The 22,435-nt window shown below is 34.5% G+C and overlaps 2 protein-coding genes across 2 annotated transcripts; both read right to left on the bottom strand.

Annotated features, from left to right (window-relative positions):
* Nucleotides 1-629: 629 nt before the first annotated feature.
* On the bottom strand, nucleotides 630-4,523 carry LOC140004670 (uncharacterized). Its single transcript, XM_072044802.1, has 2 exons — nucleotides 3,101-4,523; nucleotides 630-1,498 (listed from the first exon to the last, which is right to left on the bottom strand). The coding sequence occupies exons 1-2, from the start codon at nucleotides 4,521-4,523 to the stop codon at nucleotides 630-632; spliced, it is 2,292 nt and encodes a 763-aa protein (XP_071900903.1).
* Nucleotides 4,524-20,067: 15,544 nt separating this feature from the next.
* LOC113740456 (uncharacterized) lies at nucleotides 20,068-21,292 on the bottom strand. The gene is made up of 2 exons (XM_027268085.2): nucleotides 20,411-21,292; nucleotides 20,068-20,308 (listed from the first exon to the last, which is right to left on the bottom strand). Exons 1-2 carry the CDS (start codon nucleotides 20,968-20,970, stop codon nucleotides 20,302-20,304), a joined length of 567 nt encoding a protein of 188 aa, XP_027123886.1. The 5' UTR covers nucleotides 20,971-21,292; the 3' UTR covers nucleotides 20,068-20,301.
* Between the last annotated feature and the right edge of the window lie 1,143 nt (nucleotides 21,293-22,435).

Here is a 22,435-nt window from a genome sequence, read left to right as displayed (position 1 = left end):
TGGGACAGAGAAATAATACTTCTCATTTTTCCGATGTGGGACAAAGAATATTTTTGAAATACTATATATTTTACAACAATCTCCCACCTATTTCAAAAAAAATTCTTTGGATAAAGGAAGAATTTTAAAAGTACTCTGCTGGATTTGGTTGAAATGTAATTAGATTGGTGTCTTTTGGACTATAAACCAAACATAGATTGATAAAACATGATCTACAGAATTATTGGTGAAATATAAATTTCTATGAACCAATAACTCTTGATGTATGACAGAGATTTTATCAATCACATTACAACCCATAATTTGCTGTTAACGCGATTTTGCGCTTTTTTTGGCCGTGCGCCTGCCTGGTTATTCATGAGAGCTCTAAAGATTTGACCAATGAATCTTATAGGAGCGACCCCACTACACTCTCATATAGGTGAATTCATCAAGTGTGTATTGCTTTAACTACACCTCCCTAATAGGATATGAATTCATTAAGAGTTTTAACTCATCCTCACAATTACTCAAAGCACTTATCTCTGGAGGGACTTAAATTGAAGTGCTTTACCATCAATATTGACTTGTTATTACCCATATGAACCTACTTCATGGGATCACCAATCACATAGGTTGGGTTACCGTCTCTATTGACAACTTGTTGGTCGAAGTCCCATTTCTTTTGTAGTTTGAAGAATCAATTTTCTTCCTACGGGTTTAGTCAAAGGATCGGCCAAATTCAACTCTGACTTTACATAATCAATGGAAATAATTCCATCTCTAAGCAGCTGCTTTACGACATCATGTCTCAATCTCATGTGTCGACTTTTACAATTATACGATTTATTTTTAGCTATGGCAATCGCTGCTTGACAGTCACAATGTATGGACACAGGAGGCAACAAATCCTTAGTTGAAGGAATATTAGCTAAGAAATTTCTCAACCACTCGGCCTCAGTCCCTGTCAGTTCCAGAGCTACAAACTCTGACTCCATTGTTGATCTAGCAATGATTGTCTGTCTAGCAGATTTCCATGCTATTGCACCACCACCAAGGGTGTACACATAACCACTAGTGGATTTCGTATCATTTGAATCAGAGATCCAATTAGCATCACTGTAACCTTCTAATACAGTGGGAAATCCACTATACAGGATACCAAAATTCATGGTACCTCTCAAATATTTCATTAGTCTGACTAATGCAAACCAATGCTCACGGTTGGGATTATGAGTATATCTACTCAGTCGACATACAGCATAAGCTATATCAGGTCTAGTAAAATTCATCAGATGCATCAGACTCCCAATAATCTGAGCATATTTAGACTGAGCAATTGGGCCACCATTATTTTTCTTTAATTGAGTGTTAGCATCATAAGGAGTACTCACAGGTGTCACATCATAATTTTCAAATTTCCTAAGAAGTCTTTCTGTATAATGTTCTTGTGACAACATTATACCATCACCTTTCCTTATGATTTTAACACCCAATATTATTTTGGCTTCACCCAAATCTTTCATATCAAAATTAGAAGACAAAAAATATTTAGTACTATTTACAATATCTAGACTAGTACCAAATATAAGCATGTCATCCATATATAAACTGATTATCACATATTGATCATTTATATTTTTGACATATACACATTTATTCACTTCTACAGACGAAAATCCATCTTTCATCAATACTTGATCAAATTTCTCATGCCACTGTTTAGGAGCTTGTTTTAGGCCATAAAGAGATTTAATTAGTTTACAAACCTTATTTTCTTGTCCAGATACAATACATCCCTCAAGTTGAAACATATAAATTTCTTCTTCTAAGTCACCATTTAAAAAGGCTGTTTTGACATCCATTTGATGAATAACAAGTTTATGGATAAAAGCTAAAGCAAATAAAACTCGAATAGACGCAATTCTAGTTACTGGTGCAAATGTATCAAAATAATCAATATTTTGTTTTTGAGAAAATCCTTTTGCTACTAAACGAGCTTTGTACTTTTCTATAGAGCCATCAGAGTTATATTTTCTTTTAAAAATCTATTTGCAACCAATAGGTTTTGCACCAGGAGGTAAGTCTACCAAAATCCAAGTTTTATTTGACAAGATAGAATCAATTTCAGATTTAATTGCTTCTTTCCAAAATTTACACTCAGGAGAAGAAATAGCATCGGAGTATGTTAAAGGATCATTATCAACAAGAAAGGTTTGGAAATCTTTTCCAAATGAAAATTCTTTTCTTGGCCTTTTGCTCCTTCTTAATTCCTCAATTGGAATAATTTCCTTATTTATTTCAACAGGTGCATGAGAAATTTTACTAGACAGTGAAAAAATATGTTCAAAAAATTCTGCATTCTTTGTCTCAATAATTGTATTACAATCAAGTATATCACTTCTTAACACAAGAAATCTATATGCAGCACTATGTTCAGCATATCCAATAAACATACAATCAGAAGTTTTAGAACCTATTTTCCTTTTTTTAGGTTCAGGCAACAAGACTTTAGCAAGACACCCCCAAACTTTTAAATATTTCAAATTTGGTTTATAATTTTTCCATAACTCATAAGGTGTTTTGCCAGTCTTTTTATGTGGGATTCTATTTTGTAAGTGACATGCAGATAATATAGCTTCTCCCCATAAATTATCTGGAGCATGAGAACTAATTAACATAGAGTTCATCATTTCTTTCAACGTTCTATTTTTCCTTTCAGCTACTCCATTAGATTCTGGTGAATAAGGTGGAGTTATTTCATGTATTATGCCTTCCTGTTCACAAAAGTTATCTAAAGTTAAATATTCTCCACCCCTATCTGATCTAATTCTTTTTATCCTTTTATTAAGTTGATTTTCTACTTCAGACTTATAGGATAAAAAAGCATTATAAGTATCATCTTTATTTCTAAGTAAATAAACTTTGGTATATCTAGAATAGTCATCTATAAATGTGACATAATACCTTTTCCCACCTCTAGTCATTGTTTGTTTTAAATCACCTAAATCAGTATGAATTAAATTTAATAATTCAGTTTCTCTATGGACAGTTATACAACTTTTCTTTGTTATTTTAGCTTCTGCACATATTTCACATTTGTCCATATTATCATTAATACCAGAAATTAGGCCACATGATTGCATTTTCTTTATATAACCAATATTAACATGTCCTAATCTAGCATGCCATAAAGAAATGGAATCAACAATATAAGCAGAAGAAGATGCATTTTCATTGATCACATTGGAAATATTAAGTACAAAAAGTCCCTGATTACAATAGCCCTTGCCCACAAATATATTATTTTTGGTCATTATGATCTTTCCAGATTCAAATGACACTTTCACTCCAACTTTTCCTAGCAATGCTACGGAAACCAGATTTGCCCGAATGTTGGGCACATGCAGCACATCATTGAGAGCCAAAGTTTTTCCTGAAGTGAGTTTCAAGAATACTTTGCCCTTACCCAGAACATTAGCCGTTCGTGAGTCACCAAGGTATACCACTTCTTCATCATCCCCTATAGGAGTATAGGAGGAAAATGCTTCTCGATTCGCACATATGTGCCGAGTAGCCCCAGAGTCTACCACCCACTCTTTGACATTGGCTGCAATGTTCACTTGGGAGATGACAGCAGCAATTATATCATCTCCTTCGGTTAAGTGCACCTTAGGAGGGTTACCATTTGCTCTGTCACCTTTATTATGTCTGCATTGGACTGCATAATGTCCTGGTTTTCCACAATAAAAACAATTGCCTTTCTTCTTCTTAAAGTTGGGATTGTTAGGCTTGACATTAAAATTTTTGGGCTTGTAATTCTGGGATTTATTGGCGTACCTTTTATTATTGCTTTGTACCAGATTGGCTTTGTAAGCCATCTCCTTTGCCTTGGTAGCTCTCAACTCCCTTTTGTTTGAATCCTCAATGAGGATGTGCTTCACGAGCTCATCCATGGTATAATTTTTCTCCTTGTGTTTCAAGTTATTTTTATAGTCGGCCCATGACTCAGGTAGCTTTTCAATCAGCATGCCTGCAGCAAATTTTTCAGGAAGATTGATGTCTTCATTTTTCAAGTCCTCTAGCAGCATTTGATATTCGGTGATTTGGATTTTCATCTCCTTGTCATCAATCATTTGCCATTGGTTGTATTTTCCTACGACGAATTTTTGCTTGGTTGCATCTTCGGCAGTAAACTTTGTTACCAAGGCTTCCCAAATTGCCTTGGCTTCTTTGCTGCTACAGTAGACATCAAATAATTCATTAGAGAGTGTTTGAAGGATAGTGTGTCGACATACCTTATTGGCATATTGCCATGCTTCTTGAGTCTTGGCATCCGCAGTTGCGGAAGGTTGAGATTCAGTGAGCGCATAAGCTACTCCATGAATGTCAAGTAGAGAGTGCACACGTTCTTGCCATCTTTTAAAATTTTCATTGGCGAAAATTTCAATTTTGGATACATCTGGAAAGGGCTTGGCGAATGGTAGTGCCACTGCAATAGTTGCTGATGAAGGCTGCGGGGTGCTAACATTGTCAGATGCCATAGTTTCTTAGATTGTTGGATAAATGGCTACAACAATGTTAACACTATCTGCTTGAGTCGTGCGTAGCACTGTCCTAAGAAACTATTTCAGAGTATTGAAATATTTCCCCAGGATTAAACAAGCCTTCTTCTATTTATTGCGAACAAGAAAGACAACCTTTCTTCTTGTTGCAAACTAGAAGGACCAGAACTAGCAAATTAAAACCAGCAGATATATATATATAAAAAGGAAGATGAGAACAGAATTATCAGGAAGATATCAACTAACAAAAAATAAAAGAGAGAGAGAGAGAGAGATAGAGCAGCTATCAAAAGATATTAACTGAAGCTGCTGGGGTGATTTTCTGAGGGAGAAGTGGATCCTATTTATAGACTTCAGAGTGAGGTGCAACCCTTCTCACTTCCGATGTGGGACAAAGACTGCAACCCTTCTCACTTGACAATGTGGGACAGAGAAATAATACTTCTCATTTTTCCGATGTGGGACAAAGAATATTTTTGAAATACTATATATTTTACAACACTTTCAAGAACAAGATTATGCCAAAAAGTGTTCTGGGCTTGTCTGCTCTCAATATATTGTGACAGATAAACTCAGGGAGGATGATTGCTTTATGGACTTGGATATCAGGTTGCTCTTAGCAGTGGGCATTGGTTAAAACTTGTAAAGAGAATGGTTACATAATTCACACCTTGGACTTATATTTAATCACAATATCAGATGGCGTATTATTGGTTTGTCTGTCTATATAAGCTATCCTTTTCTTATAATTCTTTTTGTTCTTTGCCTAAATAGAGGGAATAAGGTGGAGCAGATGGTTTAACACCAACAATAAATGTCGTAAGATTCTCTTTAGATTGAAGTGGATTCATTGTTGATGATGCCCAAGTTTCTTGACTAACTTCCACTCATATGATAGCCTATCTCTTTGTGCAGTTTATCACGCTCACCCCTGCTCTCCAATCCTTCCACTCAAACCCAAAAAAGAAAAAGAAAATCAAAGTGAAAATGGCAATCTATATCCGGGGTGTTTGGAATATAGAAGGCATTTTAGTGGCAATCCACTGCAGTGAGTTTAGAAGAAAGTTGCCAGAGCATGTAAATTGGATAGAGTCAGTGAACTGGAAATGCAGAACAGTGCATGATGCTTGACAAATTAATGTCTATGCGGACGATCACACTCGATAGAAGCTGCTTCATTACTTTTCCTATGTCTGCATGCCAGTTGATTTGATAATATTGTAACTTTTTTGTTGTTTTCTCCGGTGGCAGAGCTTCTGTTTAGCAAGTATGTCATGTCATTGCAAATTTTTCTTCAATCCAATCTGTCATGTCTGAAGTTAATCAAGAATGAATGTGCAATTTAAAGATTTTACTCGTCTGAAAATTACCAAATGATCAACAGCATTTTGTAATAAAAGGAAGGAATAACAGAATAGTTGCCATATTCTCTCATTTGGTGAACTGGTGAAAGACTAGAGTTCCATTGTGCATGACATCTTCTTTCAAGATAGGGTGACAGAATTTGTGATTAATTTTCTTCTTGCAGCCACAGACCATCCTTTCCCAGGTGCAGTTCAAGAACAACATTATGAGGACAGAACGCAGCGAGCAGCATTCGTTCCGGAACTTATCAAGTCAACTATTTTATAGGCTTGACATTCGAATTTTCTGCTCTCTTCTTTTTCTTCTTTTTTTGTGAAATAAATAATTCAATGCCATCAATCCAATAAATAATAGGCTTTACACTCTTCAGAACAGGAAAAGACGGAATTACGTATAACCAGAAATTCAAATATAGCACGATGTCCACATTCCAAGAATGGAACAGTGCGAACATGGTAATCATAAAACATCCTTGAGGTGAGTTATGCTACGTATTTCCGACAACAACAACAGCAAAAACAACAACATCTCCTGTGTTTACACGCATTCGTAAAATACATGGATAACAATCCTTCCAAAAACACACAACAACACGCACACGCATACATGAAAAGACAAAGCGAAAAAACATGAGCTTAACGTTTAGGAGAATTTTGGCGTCATCAAATCAGCGAAGATGTTCGAGTATTTCAGAGAATAACACAGTAGTACGTCCTGGCGAAATTTGGCAGGACCATGTTCGAGATGCCGTCTCTCAACGGCGGCGGATGTAAACGGAGACCAACAATGCAAGAAAGTCCAGCTCCAGAAGCATGCAAGACCAGTGAAAGGTTGGAGGGAGAGGTGCAGGAGTACGGAGAGCTTGCATGGCGGCGCTAAAGGCTGCAATACAAACTCCAATGACTAGCAATGCCCATTGCATTTTCATCACATAGTCGATGTAGTTGGGGTTCTGATCATCGCCATTATTATTTGGTTGCCGGACGGCTGGCAACGGTGGTGGGAGGAGTTGGGCGGCCCTGTTTCGAGACTCCCACCATTTCCATACCGGGAAGCCCTTAGCGAACTCCTTGAAGGTGAAGAAGAAGTTGATGGCTGCAAGCCTGAGTTCTCCCAACATTTCTGAGACTGGTAATTCGCCGGAAGAAAAATTCTCAACGGGTTCGCCACAACTCTGTTCTGCTGTGCCCAGTCGACCACAACTCTCGCGTGACTTGGCGTATTTATACCGTGCACAAGCATTTGCATTTTGCACTTTAGTTTTTTTTGTTTTTTCTCCCGCATTCTAATGTTGGTCAATTTATATATATATATATTTAAAAAAAATCCCCCAATCCTTAGTAACAAGCATACTCGGTACGGAGTTATCAACGGAAGGACCACCCAAATACACTGGACATCGATTAGGGACGGCCGAAGGCAAAAGGACAAACGCAACCCTTAGAAAGGCGGTCATGATGGAATATACGAAAGAAAATTTTGCGGATAGCCAAACAGTTCCACTTTGAAACCCATATAGTAGTAATCAAGAAATTCAAGCTGAAAAGAATATTATTTTTTTTTCGTTGTTAAGGAAGAATCCATGTCATGTCACTTTGATATTTCCACTTGCACAAACAATAGTTCTTCCGTGCGTAAACAATAATCGCTCTACAAAATGCATCTCTCGGTGTATATGTGATGCCAAGTAATTAAGAACTGGACCAAGGGGATATATGTAACAAAATGTGGCATATAACTTTTCATTAGATATTACACTATTTAATTTTTTTCTTCCGGACAATAATAAAAATAAAAATCTCTTTTTAAAAAAAAAATTCTTTTTGAATTGTGAGTTACAAGGTGCCGAATTCGAATATTTACCATTATCCAAAAAGGTAATTGCAACTTGTCTGAATGTTATCATAAATCATTTTCCTCTCAATCATATATCAATGATGAATTCCATATTCCACCATCTAGACTCTGGTACTATTAAATTAACCCAAAAATAATAATAATAATAAAAGTACATTTTCCCTGTCACTTGGAGCTAGCTAATAAGATCAACCGAATTCTTTTTGACCACTTCCCATGGCAACAAAAGTTCGTCAGGGCTTCTTTAGTAATTTTAAGCAAGCAGTAGTTTGCTTTTGAGGTGAATCGGCTTACGCTGACCCTCTCTTTGTCTTGGCACTTTCCTTAGCACTTGAGATTCTCGGTGACATGTTTTCTATGCCAATTCAATGCTATTGTGCCAAGTGTCCTATTATTATTTACACTTTAATTTTCAAATAATTCAACTTGATTTGATTTGACACAAGTGTAAATAATGATAGGATACTTGGCACAATACTATAGATGGCATTGGATTGGCATAGAAAACATGTCACCGACGATCTCAAGTGCTTAGCTTAGAACTTTGATAGTTAAGTGCCAATTTGTTAATTATCTACTTTTAAGTGCCAATTTGTTGATTAAACTTGTGTCTAAATCGTATCATTAAAGAAAAAAAGAAAAAAAATAAGCACTCGCATTTAAATCCAATTATTAAACAAAAATAAAACTAATACCACTCGGGTTTAAATAATTCTCGCCCCAAAACTTCACAGTTCACAAGCAGAGCACTCAAAAGTCAAAATCTTCCCCAGGGCCAGGAGGCCAATGCTGTCCTGGACTGGCGTCTCAATCAGAATGAGGCCCCAAACTAGAATTCCTTGGTTTCGGTCCTGCAAAATGAAAAGTTATTTTGGACGACATTCAACAAACCAATTACTTTAAACTTGTCGAAACAAATATTATTGAAACCATTGCCAAAGTCCAGTACGGTAGTGTTATTTTCCGGAGTTTAATTATGGCCGGTGCTCGAAACTAAAAGTCTTTTCTGAATTCTGATGATGATGAATTATTAAGTTAACAAGTGTTTTTTTTTTTTTTTAAATTTGGTGGGGACTGTGGGGCTGCTTTAGTATGAGCATGCAAGCAATCGCAGACTGGTCTGTTTGGATCTTCTAATTGCACTTGGGCTTTTGGAACTACTAAACCCTAAAACCCTATATCGTATTTCGCAAACTACCCCAAACATATCAATCAGGGCCTAGAAAAGGCCAAGCCCAGCCCAAATTTATGCCCCATCATTCTATGCATTTCAATGCACGAAAATATGAGAATAATTTATTTCGGTCATTTATGATCTTTTAAACTCTTTTGTGCCTAAAAGGCCTAGAAAAGCACACTTACATATTCCCTCTCTATAGTGTATACCAAGTGTGACCATGAGATTATAAACCAATCCATTTAGTTTTTCATTCCCTCTGTTCCAAAACAGTGCCTTAGTCTGACTCTCTGTATCAAGTACATACAAAAAAAAAGAAAAAAAGAAAAGAGGAAGTAAATATTTGCCTTTTTTTCTCCCAGGAGCCAGGAACGGATCCAGAATTTGAAATAATTCCTACTATACTAATTTGGTCGGCCACGGATCTGTTCTTGTTTATTTCTTTCCGAAAAAATTTCCCAAAGAGAAGTGATTATTGGAACCAAAAATAAAAAAGAAGTTAAAAGTGCGGCCTCTCATCACCTTTTTCCAACCTTATAAAAAAGAAAAGAAAAGAAAATCACAAAATCTTCTAGGCTTTAGTCCCTGGATGGGTCCTACTACGGCCTTTGTGCCTAAACTTTTTTGTTTTCCAATGTTTAAAGAAAAAGCTTTATGATTAAAGTAGTCTATTTTTGCGCTGCGAAATCTAAAGTTGTTGTTTGGGTTGCAATTTTTTTAAAAAAGAACTTTTTATGATTTTCACAAACACATGTTTTCACTATTTTTTTATTATTTCACGTATATTATATTATTATAATATATTTTTTAATAAAAATAACACTCCAAACAGACCTAATTCACGCACCTGGCAAGGAAAGAACTATTTATATATATATATATATATATATATATATATATATATATATATATATATATATATATAAATGATTGGTTTTTCTTACCAAAAAAATAATAATAAATGATTGGTTTTAAAGTTTTAATCTTAGTGGAGAAGTATTACTACTATTTGCTCCACTTGCAAAAAATGTACAGCCTGCATAAAATGACAAAAAATTGTCGCAATTTGTTTGAATTGTGAATTATTAGAAATATTTTTATTGTAATACTTTTTATGATGTGATGTATGTGAGATAAAAAAATAATTAAAAAAATAAAAAATATATTAAAAATTATAATAATAATATACAAAAATATTTTTTATCAAATAAACCGCGATCCAAACAAATTTGCGTTTGCTTTTGTCGCTTTTGTAGGGACAGCACACATGGGGATTCAATGCTTGCCTACGTCAATGCGGAGTTTATGATGTGACGTCATCGGCCTATTTTGTCGACTTGGAAGACATATTCTGGCGCCGCCGAATGAATTGCAGCCGGTTTGTTGCTGCTACTACAAAATGACGTCAGCCCTATAAGGTCGTCTGCTGCGTCATCCCACCCATCCCACTTCATTTCTCCATTAATCGAAGAAGACAAGTAGACGCCCAACCACCCGCTCTTCCCTTGTCCTCATTGTTTGCATCTTCTGGCATAGAAGGACTACTATGTTTGGATGAAGGGGTTATTTGAAAAATAGTATAATATTTTTTGGTGATATAAAGTAGTATATAAAATGAAAAGGACCTCATCCCTTTTGACGGTATTCATTCTTTTCACTTATTATCAAACATCAACCCTACGAAAATGGTTATCTATTTGTCGGACTTTTGTGGATACATCAAATCGCACGATCCAAGACGGGGTAATTCACAACCAATAATGACTAGTCAGTCTTTCATGAGGGAAAAAAGAAAAAGAGTTGGGGAGGGTCGGATTGAGCAATGAAAGAATCCAATTCTGTCCCAGATTCAATATCATCCGATGATTTTCGGTATTTTGGGATTGCATTTTTTGTTAGTGTTGAGTTAAAATTGTGCGCTAGTGCAAAATTGCATCCAAGATCCTTATTACTTGTATAAAACCGTAAAAAATCTTAATACTGAAAAGGGATAATTTCAGAAACCTTCCCTGAGGTTTCTAATAATTTCACTTAGTTCCGCTAAGGTTTGAACAATTATACTTACCTCCCTTGATTTGATAGTTTTAATAACAAAATCTTAAATAATATTGACTTGGACTATTGCATTTGTGGACCTTACTACTATTATTGTGCTTAGATTATGTATAATCTGAGTCTCTAATGCTTAATCTCAATAAACTTTTTGTTATTTAATTAATCTTAGTTTTTATTTTTGGGGTGTTCTTCCCTCTCCTTTTATTTTTGGGGTGCAAAACATCGCGCGGTGTTCTCCTCCTAGTCTATTTCTAACTGTGAACACTAGAACCATCCATGCGGAATCATTGCCGGTATGTCCATCAATTTCGTCGGCCCTTCCATCCAATGCCAATCCCACCCAGGGGCGGATTTAAGGTGGGGGTACTGGGGGCACGGCCCCCTTAAATTTTTATAATACTTGTACAATTTTAACATAATTTTAAGTGTACCCCCAGAGTTTTTTAGAAAAGATGTGAAAGAATGAGTCACAAAATTTAGTTTAGTTACTTATATTGAGAAAAATATACTTTGTGAAGTTCAAAATCAGAAAATTATAAACCGTTATCAAAATATGAAAACTCGTCGTGAGCAATTATAAATAGTTTAGTTTGTTTTTGAAATAAAAGTATTATTATATTAATAATTTTGAGTTTGTCTTTTTATGTTTTTCATGAAATATACGTATCATTTATACTTGTTGGTGAATTTTTTTAATTTATTTTTACTTAAAAAACTAGAAAAAGAGTAGATAAAAAATTTTAATATTATTTTTGCTCCCACTAAAATTTTTTTCTGGCTCCGCCACTGCAAGTTCAATCTTGTGTTTTGCATGTCCCTGAAATCTTTTGGCAGGATGAAAAACGTTTAAAATCATGCAGTTTTAAATTACCAATAACAATAATTTACTAGACGGCATAATGGTGTGGCAAGGCAAGTCATTATCCAAACGAAAAAGTGGCAGCAACAAAGACAAGAAAGCATTAACAAAGATTTTGATTTCCGTTTTTTTTTTTTTTTTTTTTTTTTTTTTTTTTTGATTTCCGTTGTTGGACTTGTAGAAAATAAAATATCAGCGTTCACCAGCCACTATCCATCACATGACATGTCAAGAAAATAGCAGTTTCTGGATGTCCCTCCACTGGACCTTAGTTAGTAGGGTTTTTTTCCCCCATTTTAATGTTGGTCAATTTATATACTTTTTTTAAATAATATATATAATATACATATTAATATACATAATTGAAATATACATATTAATATTAATATAATTTATACATATATAATATAATATACATAATTAAAATATACATATTAATATATATTAATATACATATTATAAAACAAAATTGAAATAAAAAATATTATATGTATAAATAAATAAATATTAATATACATATATAATATAAAACGAAATTGAAATCGAAAAATCTGATTTCTATTTCCGATTTCAAAAACTCCATTATCGAATTCGAACCAAATTCGCATAATTTGAAATCGAAAATTTCAATTTTTTTTTTTGTATATTTGGAGTTATTTTTGATATATTGTTTGAATATGGTGTTTTTGGAGTTATTTTTGTTTGTATATTACTGTAACATTGTAGATGAAAAAATTATTTTTCAAAAAAACATGAATCCAAACAGAGAATAATGACAACAGAGAATAGACCCAAGAGTATACAGATCGCGACGTTTCGTTTGCTTCGAGTAATAAATTATTGACGTTCCCCCAAAATCCACGTCATACACGTCCAGCCCACGGCTTGGTCCACGTGCCTCACACACGGTATTATTCTTTTTTTCTGCTGTGCAAAAAAGGGAAATTTGGTGAAATTCGTTGAAATTGAATAATAGGTGAATATTTTTCGTTTGGCATAATCTTTTGTGCACGTAAGGGAGATGATTCAGGATTTTTGGCTTATAGCCTGACCATGAATGAGAAATGAGGGACTATTTCATAAATAAGATTACTAGAAGTCATAGAAATTAAGAATACAATATCAACTACTGTTTTGGTTGAAAATATAAAAAAATAAATTATGTCTAGATAGACACATGATATACATAATTTTATGAATTGAAGCGTAGGTCATGTTTTATATAACCTACTAACTAAGGAGATTGCTTTCTAAAACAAATAATATACTAATACAATACCCTTTTTTTTTTTTTAAATATACTTCCGTCCACGTGTAACTGTTAGGATTCTCGACGTGTAACTCAGGAGGTTGCTAATGCTTGCTCCTCCTCTTTTGTTCCTAAGACTAGCTTTTTATTAGATCTAACTCTTAAATGACACAAACACATTTACCTGGTTGCAGTAACTCAGCCAAATGAAAGATATTTTTGGAGGTCTAATGTTATGTTTACCTTTATAGATTTGATTTTGTAATGTGATTATTGTATGTATTGCATATTTGATATATATTTTTTTATCAGTATTACATATTTATTGCAATGAAATGTATCTTTTTTACAAAAAAAAAAGAAAAAAAAGAAAACATGTACGGATTGAAAACACGTGTGGACAAAACTCAAATACAATAAGCATAATCATCCTTGTTGATTATTTTGATAAAATCATCCTTAGCCTGATTAATTATGGCTTATTCACGTGTAAAGAGGGTCTGTGGTTAATTGTTCCACCTTGCGTAATTAGTAAGCGCTGTAATAGACAACATTGACTAACATAAGGGCCGCTAGAGCATTGCTCCTGAGACACACGATTTCTTCGTGAGTAAGTAACCCCTACTTTTCAAACAACACGTCTGATTTTTGAGTTCTCTGCTTGTGAACTGTGAAGTGTTGGGGTGAGAATTATTTAAACCGAGTGGTATTAGTTTTTATTTTTGTTTAATAACTGGATTTAAACCCGAGTGATATCGTCACGTTTGATACTTTGTCAAGTTTCGAAGACCCATAAGCTCTTCAAAATCCTTAAATTTTCTTTCCATCCTATCATATTACGGAATAATTTCTTGTGGTTTTAATGCCAAAAGATTGGAAGAAGGTACTGTATTAAATTTACTTGTTTTAAAAAGCAATCTCCTTAGTTAGTAGGTTATATAAAACAACTCATAAAATTAAAGTTTATCTGCAAATTATGTATATCATGTGTCCAGAGATGATATATCTTATTGTATTTTCAACCAAAACAGTTGTTGAATCTCCTTAGTTAGTAGGGTTTTTTTTTCCCATTCTAATGTTGGTCAATTTATATACTTTTTGTTTTTAAAAAAAAAACCCCAATCCGTAGTAACAAAGCATACACGGTACGGAGTTATCAACGGAAGGACCACCCAAATACACTGGACATCGATTACGGACGGCCGAAGGCAGAAGGACAAACGCAGCCCTTAGAAAAGTGCTTAGCGTTCAAGTGAAGCACTTTAGTGTATTTTCAGAACCAGAAGTATTTAACTATCCATAATTACATAATTAATCATAAGACAAAGAAAAGACTAACAAATTATAAATCATGAAACCTCTGAGTATCTGCCGGGTCGTTTCACAGTCGTCAACAGAAATAAATAGATGGACCAAATATACGGAAAATAACACCTCGAGCTCTGTTAGCTTTGTTACACAAATATTATGAAAAGTACACAGGTGAAGCAACATTATCAACACAAATTTGAAAAGTTAAAAGAGAGAAAAAAAAAGTAGCGGAAAATTAAACGTAAAATATGAATGATCAATATTATTATAGGAATAATTTTTTTTTTCAAACCGTTAGTAAACGTAAGCCACTTTGGATGCTTATTCTATTTGCACAAAGAGAAAATAAAATTTGAGTCGAAAATTATGCATCACGCTTCAAACATGCTAGTATAGAAGAATTTCTATACTAACAACATTGGAAGGATTGATCCAAAAAGGAGAGTAAAAAGTTAAGCTAAAACGAGAACAAAAAGAAGAAAATACGCGTTAAGAGGATTACGCGCAAAACCTCCTTTTCCACCATTTAGTGTATCCCGTGGATGCTTCCCTAATTTAGTCGTGCCATCTTCCGGGTGCGCCACCCCTGATCCCACGTCGCAACCCCTGATCCCACATCCGTCGCCAATATAACATGGCCCGGGCATATTGATAAGCCAAGCTTCACTGTGAACGCAGAAAAGAACTTGCAGTTACTTCGTACTAGAGGTGTCAAAATGGGTGGGTGGCTTGAACGGATTTGGGTTGGATAAAATGGATAATGGGTATAAGTGAGTCAACCCATTTATATTCATTTAATTAGATGGGTATAAATGGGTAAGTCAAAAAATGAATTGGATAACCCAATTACTCATTTATAACCCATTTATTTTAACTTTTGTAAACTCATTTAAGTTCATTTTTGCAAACTAAGTTATCAATTTATATCGCTCTTTGCACCCATAATTAGTTTTAAATATTTACTTATAATGTTCAATAAACCTAATTATCAATTTTTTTCCTATCTGTACTTTATGTCACAAAATTACATGCTATTTAATAATTGAATAATAAGAATATGAAAATTTGAACTAAGTACTATAAAAGTTAACATAAAAATTTAATCCAAAAATTTTGAACCCCAAACATTTTTTCATGTATAAATTTAAAATTTCATTTTGGAAAGATAGGAAAAGAGATTAAAACTTATCATAAATTGGTAATGCTGAAAAATGAGCAAGTTAACAAACTAAGAGAAAATAAAATGATAAGATAAAACCAACAAATAATAATAATAATAATAAAACAAAAGTAGTTAACATCATGACAAAACGAAAAATTTGAAAAAAAAAATGGGTGAGGAAAGAGAGGAGACTTGAGGAAAGACAATTTAAAATGGGTTAATTGGGTTTGATGGGTTACTAAATAATACCCATTTAATAAATGGAAAGCAACGGGGGATGCATTTGATAAGGTAAGATAAGGACATAGATTTGTTGATATTAAAATAAAAGTGACACAATGTAGGATATAATTTATATTCTATTTCTCCTTTTTTTTTTAATTGGATCCACGTGAGACTTTTCTGCACGCTTTACTATGGTGTGAAACATCCTTAGGGATGGGTAGCAACGGAGATGCATTAGCAAGCGAATGAAAGCGACCTGACCCCCCGCTTGCTAATGCATCCCCGTTGCTCATTGGGGTGTGGTAGCAAAAAAATGACAAAGACATGTCCCTTCACTCCCTTCTTGGAGTACATTGTCAAAGACGCAACAGCAAAATTCATTTCTCGAACACCAAGTCTTGCTGCTCCATTATTGAGAATGCATTTCCATATGATTGTTTTGTTCGGGTAAGATAACACATCAACCTTTCCAATTTTTCTTATGGTGCACATAGGATCAATTAATGTGTGCTTCAAGGGAATTTTTTTTGGCGGTGGCAGAGGGGAACGCGCAACGGATCTTCTGTACTACATCCTGTCACACTCCTTCTAATGTTGCCAAGTGTCACCTGATAATATATTTGCAATTAAATTAATATTTGAAAAAAATATAAATTGCTCTCCAAAAAAGTTCTACAAAAAAGACCATCCTTTCTCATTTTTCATTTTGTAGCTTTAACACTTTATATCCTTCCTATGAAGTTCAACCAATTTTGGTTTGCGCCGAAACCTCGTGTTAGATGTCATGTAATTTTCTCTTTTTTCTTATTACTTGTATTAGGCTAAGTTTTGTACTAGTACCATTTTCGAGTTTGCAATTGCAGAAATGTGGGTCCATTGTTTTGACGATAGCTTACCCGTAGTGGCTGGTAAAACGTGAACGAGGGCAATTTCTTGCATACATGTGCGGACGTAGACATACATTAATTTGTGAGAATTCTACGCAGATTAAGTCAACTTTGATAGATGTTTGTATATTAACAATACAGTTGTTAATTTTTTGGAAACGAGAAAGGGATGGACGTAGCAAGAAGGGAGAATTTGGTTTAATTTTTAATTCCACTTCCTAGACTTCTGGCTGTTAATTCATCAATCACTTGTAGCAGGACCATTATTTGTGGTAAGGTGCAACGAGGTTTCCATATTCACACTCGAAGAAGAAATGTTGAATTCCAGTTTCCATTTTTGTGGTAATATTTTTTTTTTTTTTTGTACTTGTACTCTCTCAATTACACTCTGAATTGTTTTAGGCATTGAATTGTTGCATGTTCTGAGACCGTTGAGATATGGAAGCATGTACGATATAAATAAACATGCTTATGTTATGTAATGTAATGGCCCTCCTCCAAAGTCCTCCTAGTCACTGAACAAGCTGCCGTAGTTGGACTGATGAATTTGCCCTTTTTTCTGGTTCCGCTTGAAGGCCGACTACTGAGATGAATCTTCTGGCTGAATCTTCCACAAATGAGAAATCTATAGTCTTTTTTTTTTTTTTTCTTCTAACGATAATGAGAAATCTATAGTCATTGGACAAGAATGTTACGTCATTACATTTACAGTCTTATTGAGAGATAATATATTTAGAGATTTGAACTCAAAATTGTAAATTATTACGAGATAAAAAGTTACACTAAATTCACATCTGAAAATCTGAATTTAAAATGTCTAATAATATTAGGGCAATTTGACCTCCATTAAAATTATAAGATTTTGCCAAAGGATTTATAGCCAACTTGCCATGGGTATCTCAAGAACATTTGTGTTGTTGTGGCCACGCGATGTTTGGATATATGAATGACAAAGGTTCAAAGTTGGAGATTGTCATACATTGTGGGGTTTGAGCTGTCTTTGGAGTTGAATACTATGCAGAGCAGTATGCTACAATCAAGAAAGGGCGAGAACTAGCTTTAGAGCCCGTATCAGTCCTTGGAGCTACATCCAAAGAAAAAGTGAGGATCACCCCTATAGCCTATATCAAATATATATTTCTGAGTTAAATTAGTTATTGTCCTCCCTACCAAAGAAAAAAAATGAGTAAATCAGGTTTAGTGGAAGGAAATAATTCAATAGTATGATTGTAATATAGATACTTAAGTTTGAATACGAGTTCAATTGAATAAGAGTATTTTGGACGTGTGCAAATTTTCACATGAACAATATAATGGAACTAAAAGTTCCACTCTTAGAAATATAGGATAAATTAAGGTTATCTTGGTCCAACAAAACTTAGCAAAAGATGAGGTTCTTCATTTATAGATTTTTGTGCTTTTTCTTTTATTTATAATTCCTATAACTTCATGAAATCAGATCTTACAACAAGATGAATAAAAAAAAAAAAAAAATTAGCATACAACACATAGTTCAATTTTAATATTTTAAAAAAGCAACAAGAAAAAAAAAAAAGAATTGTACTGCAATGGCTGTCACTTGTCATTTGTCAAGAAGGATGGGCCTCCTGGTTCTTATTCTATTCTATGCTGCAAGTCAAGTACTTAGTAAAACGATTTTTTTTTTTTTTTTAGATGTCAAGGATAAAATTTAAACACATTTGCTAATGCTGATGACATTAGAACCAAAAAAAAAAAAAAAAGAAGCGATTTGGATAGCCAAGGGTATTGCTGGTATTCAAAAATTAATGCTATAATAATTTTTCACAATAATGCCGAAACTACCTAGCTATCCCAAGTCAAAATGGTGATATATCGAAAAAGAATTGGTCTGACACCAAAATACGAACTTTCACAATAATGTGGACATGGGGCATTCAATAGCATTCTAAATAAAACTATACCACACAATATGTAATTATCACCGAAGTTTTTATTCTATAATAATCCCCCCCCCCCCCCCCCCCCCCCCCCCCCCCGTGAATAATTAGTACTTTGTTCCTTAAATTTTCTGCAGTAAATGTGATCTTTAAAGCAAAAGCAAGGTGGAATTTACGTGGAAAAAATCAAGCCCTGTTACCACTCCCTTAATGATAAGGTGAGTTCATTTAACGAAGAGGATTTGCATCAATAAAATCAATTTTAAGATAGGCACGTATAATGTTGGGTGCTATTAGGTCTTCTCACTCTAAAAATTAACGTAAGGAGTAAGACTTGTCCTCAATCTAGAGGTGGATAATAGTGATATGCCTATCTTCCTTGGGTCCTTAGCAGTAGCATATGATATCTTTACTTCACGGCCAAAACATGAGTAGATCGATTTTTAAAAGATTCAATAGCTCAAATTGTGTCATATTATTCATAAAATGATGTAACATTATAATTTGAATAATTGATTAGATGCATGGTTATAGTGTGCGGTTGGGACTCATCATTAGAGTGAAAACTCCTCCTCCTCCTCCTTTTTTTTTTTTTTTTGGAATTTACTAAATCCATATCAGCTTAGAACTGAAAACTGTAAAGATCTATTTATTCGTTCATAGTCCCTATACTTTCTCAATCTCTGACTTTTCTTCTTTTTTTTTTTATGCCAGTGATAATAAATTAAATGATAGACTTCGTAACTTATATATAAGATCGATCATAACATGATAACCATATTCCGACAAAGAAAAGACTGAAAATTAGAACATTATTTATCACCTGCTGAATTATATCTTAGTTATTGAAAGAAATAGTCACGTGGACTAGCTATTTCCATATATAAAACATTGATCTCTCTTTCTTCTTTTAAGAACATTCTACAAACACTTTTTTTTTTTTTTACTAACAGCTTCTTATACTTTATATATATTAGAGTCTAATACGATTTACAATAACAAAAAATACATAAAACATATCACAACAAGCAACCCAGATGTTATACAACATATTAATACTAAAGACTTATTAATATTAAAAAGAGTGAGAGAGACGTATTAAAGCAACTCATGATGCTACTCATAATGGACAGGAAAATCTATTAATTATGATGCGCCTATCGCCTTCCCTATTATATTATTGTATTTGAAGATGTTACTGTGAGTTGATCGGGCGAGAATTCTGATTTTCCAGTAAAGTATCCGCGGAAGGGGTGTTTGGTTAGGGGGCTGGGTTTTTGGCTTTTTTTTTTTTTTTTTTTTTTTTCCTGAGTCTTCCTTAAATTTTCAACACAAGTAGAAGTGTTTGGTTATTTCATACATCCCACCGTCAATATAACAAGATTTACCCTTAATTTTTGTTGATAAGGCCCAAAAAGGTAATCAGTTAACAAGAAACCTTAAAGTACAGTCATACATAAAAGAAATCCAATCAAAGCATCATTTCAACATTCCCAAAAATTAAGAAACTTAAAGTACAGTAGTAATCATTATTGAAACAACACACGTTCATGTCTCCTGAAGCAACTTCCAGAAAAGACCATACAAAGAGAGATATTATTTTAACTAAAAAAGGACATGTCTCATCATCAAGTCATGAAACCGTGGCAGAAGATGTTTAAATGTCTCCAGCAAAAGCACCATTCTCCCCCTTAAACCCTGATTCAAATGTATCAAATACTCCAATAAGAAAAACAAAAAGCATAACAATACCAAATAACTGCAAGATCCCAAAAAAAAAAAAAAAAGACAGAGGTGTACCGGTCACTCAGAGAGCGATTGGCAATGATGATTATGAAGAAAGAAATGCAGCCGACGGCGATAGATATCTCAATCATTGGGTTGTGAAGGGGCATTGAAATGGCTAGGAGGAAAGCCGCAGCGCCGAAGAGAACAGCAAGATGCTCCATGATCAGAGATGCCTTCTCGTTACGGCGTCGAATGTAGATAGACACCAAGGAAGCAAAAAGGGCCAGCTCGAATGTCAGGCAGAACCAGGAAAAGGTCCTGGGGAGAGGTGCCGGAGTATGGAGAGCTTGCAAGGCTGTGTTAACAGCCGGAAAACAAACTCCGATGACCATCTGCCCCCACTGCAGCTTGGTTGGCATGTCGGGAATTTTGGGACCATGATCATCAGATTCAGGTAGTCTTCCACTTGTACCTCGCTCGAGGTCGTCGTTGATGGGTGTGGGTTGTGGCTGTGGGGCTACTGAGCCGTCCGCCCTATTCCCCCGTATGAAAATCGGCAGCTCCGCGAGCTTGAGGTTCAAGGCCCATATCAAGAGGAAGGCCAAAACAACAGTACTGGTTTGTCCGCTCATTTCTCAGTGCTCAGAGTACGTAAATTATACGGGCAATTAAGTATATCTGGCAGCAATATTATTAAAGCAAACAGAACACTGACAGGAAGTGTTTGTATACTACCAGGAAAATTCAAGAGGAGGAGGAGGAGCTATATCATAAAGGAGGAGGAGGGGAGAGGAGAGAGTTTCAACATAAGGAGGAGGAGGGGAGGAGGATCTATATCAAAAGGAGGAGGAGGGGATTGGGGTTTAAGCTGCACCGCCACTCCAATTGTCTAGGCTTCAGGCTTCTTCCTGTAATTTGTAAAGTGCTTCGTCCTCTGCATATATATACAATTCACTTGGCAGGGCTGTGGAAGTGGTAGTGGTAGACGGTAGTGGTAGTTTTGGGGGGCTCAGAAGTCTACAACCAATCGCTAATTTACAGTTGTACTTTGGGACACGCCCTTTTTTTCGACTTATATTTCTAAGGCAAAATTTACTTTATTCCATGTGATTTAGTATTTTTTTTAAATAATTTAAATCAAAGTGTGATGTTATTTAGTCCATAGGTTTTTTTATTATATTGTTAGTCTTCAAATTTAATACTTAGTATTAGAATGGCATTTGACATTTTTTTGATATTTTTTATACAATAGTGGTTCGATATGTGACTATGTGACTTTTTTTGATAGTATTTGAGAAAAAATTGTCAAGGGTACTAAATGTGTTCAAAATTAAATCAAAATTTAGGTACCCGAACTGCTTTTACTCTGTGAAGTTGTGGCCTTGTGGGGCCATGGTTTTTTGCGTGGGGATGAGATGAGAGCGAAATTGCCGACTGCCATTCTATGCCAATTGCCAACTGCCTTCAAGCCCTTTACTCTGCCTCTTAGAAATATAGAATAAATTAGGGTTATCTTGGTCCAACAAAACTTAGCAAAAGATGAGGAACTTTTAGTTCCATTATATTGTTCATGTGAAAATTTGCACACGTCCAAAATACTCTTATTCAATTGTACTCGTATTCAAACTTAAGTATCTATATTACAATCATGCTATTGAATTATTTCCTTCCACTAAACCTGATTTACTCTTTTTTTTTTCTTTGGTAGGGAGGACAATAACTAATTTAACCATATGCTAACATATGAAATTAAATTACAGAAAATATTTCTAACTGACTACAGAACAATTACAATAATATTATTCGATTGTAGTTAAGATACTATTAATTCTGTGCATACTTATTTACTTTTCATTGATTTTACTCTCAACTTCAACATTTGCTTACACTGGTAATCATTGGTTATTATCCGATTTAATTCTAACTTCGATCACATGATGCTTAATTGTTGCTCATCATTGGTTATTATCCGATTTAATTCTAACTTCGATCACATTGCCTACTCTTTCTCTCTCCTCTCGTCACTCTCTCTCTCTCTCTCTCTCTTACTCTCACACACTACCACCGATCTCCACAGTCCCCACTAGCCAAAAAGGC

This window comes from Coffea arabica, chromosome 4c, assembly GCF_036785885.1.
Source record: "Coffea arabica cultivar ET-39 chromosome 4c, Coffea Arabica ET-39 HiFi, whole genome shotgun sequence".
Lineage (NCBI taxonomy): Eukaryota > Viridiplantae > Streptophyta > Magnoliopsida > Gentianales > Rubiaceae > Coffea > Coffea arabica.
This window is presented reverse-complemented; position numbering and strand designations above follow the sequence as displayed.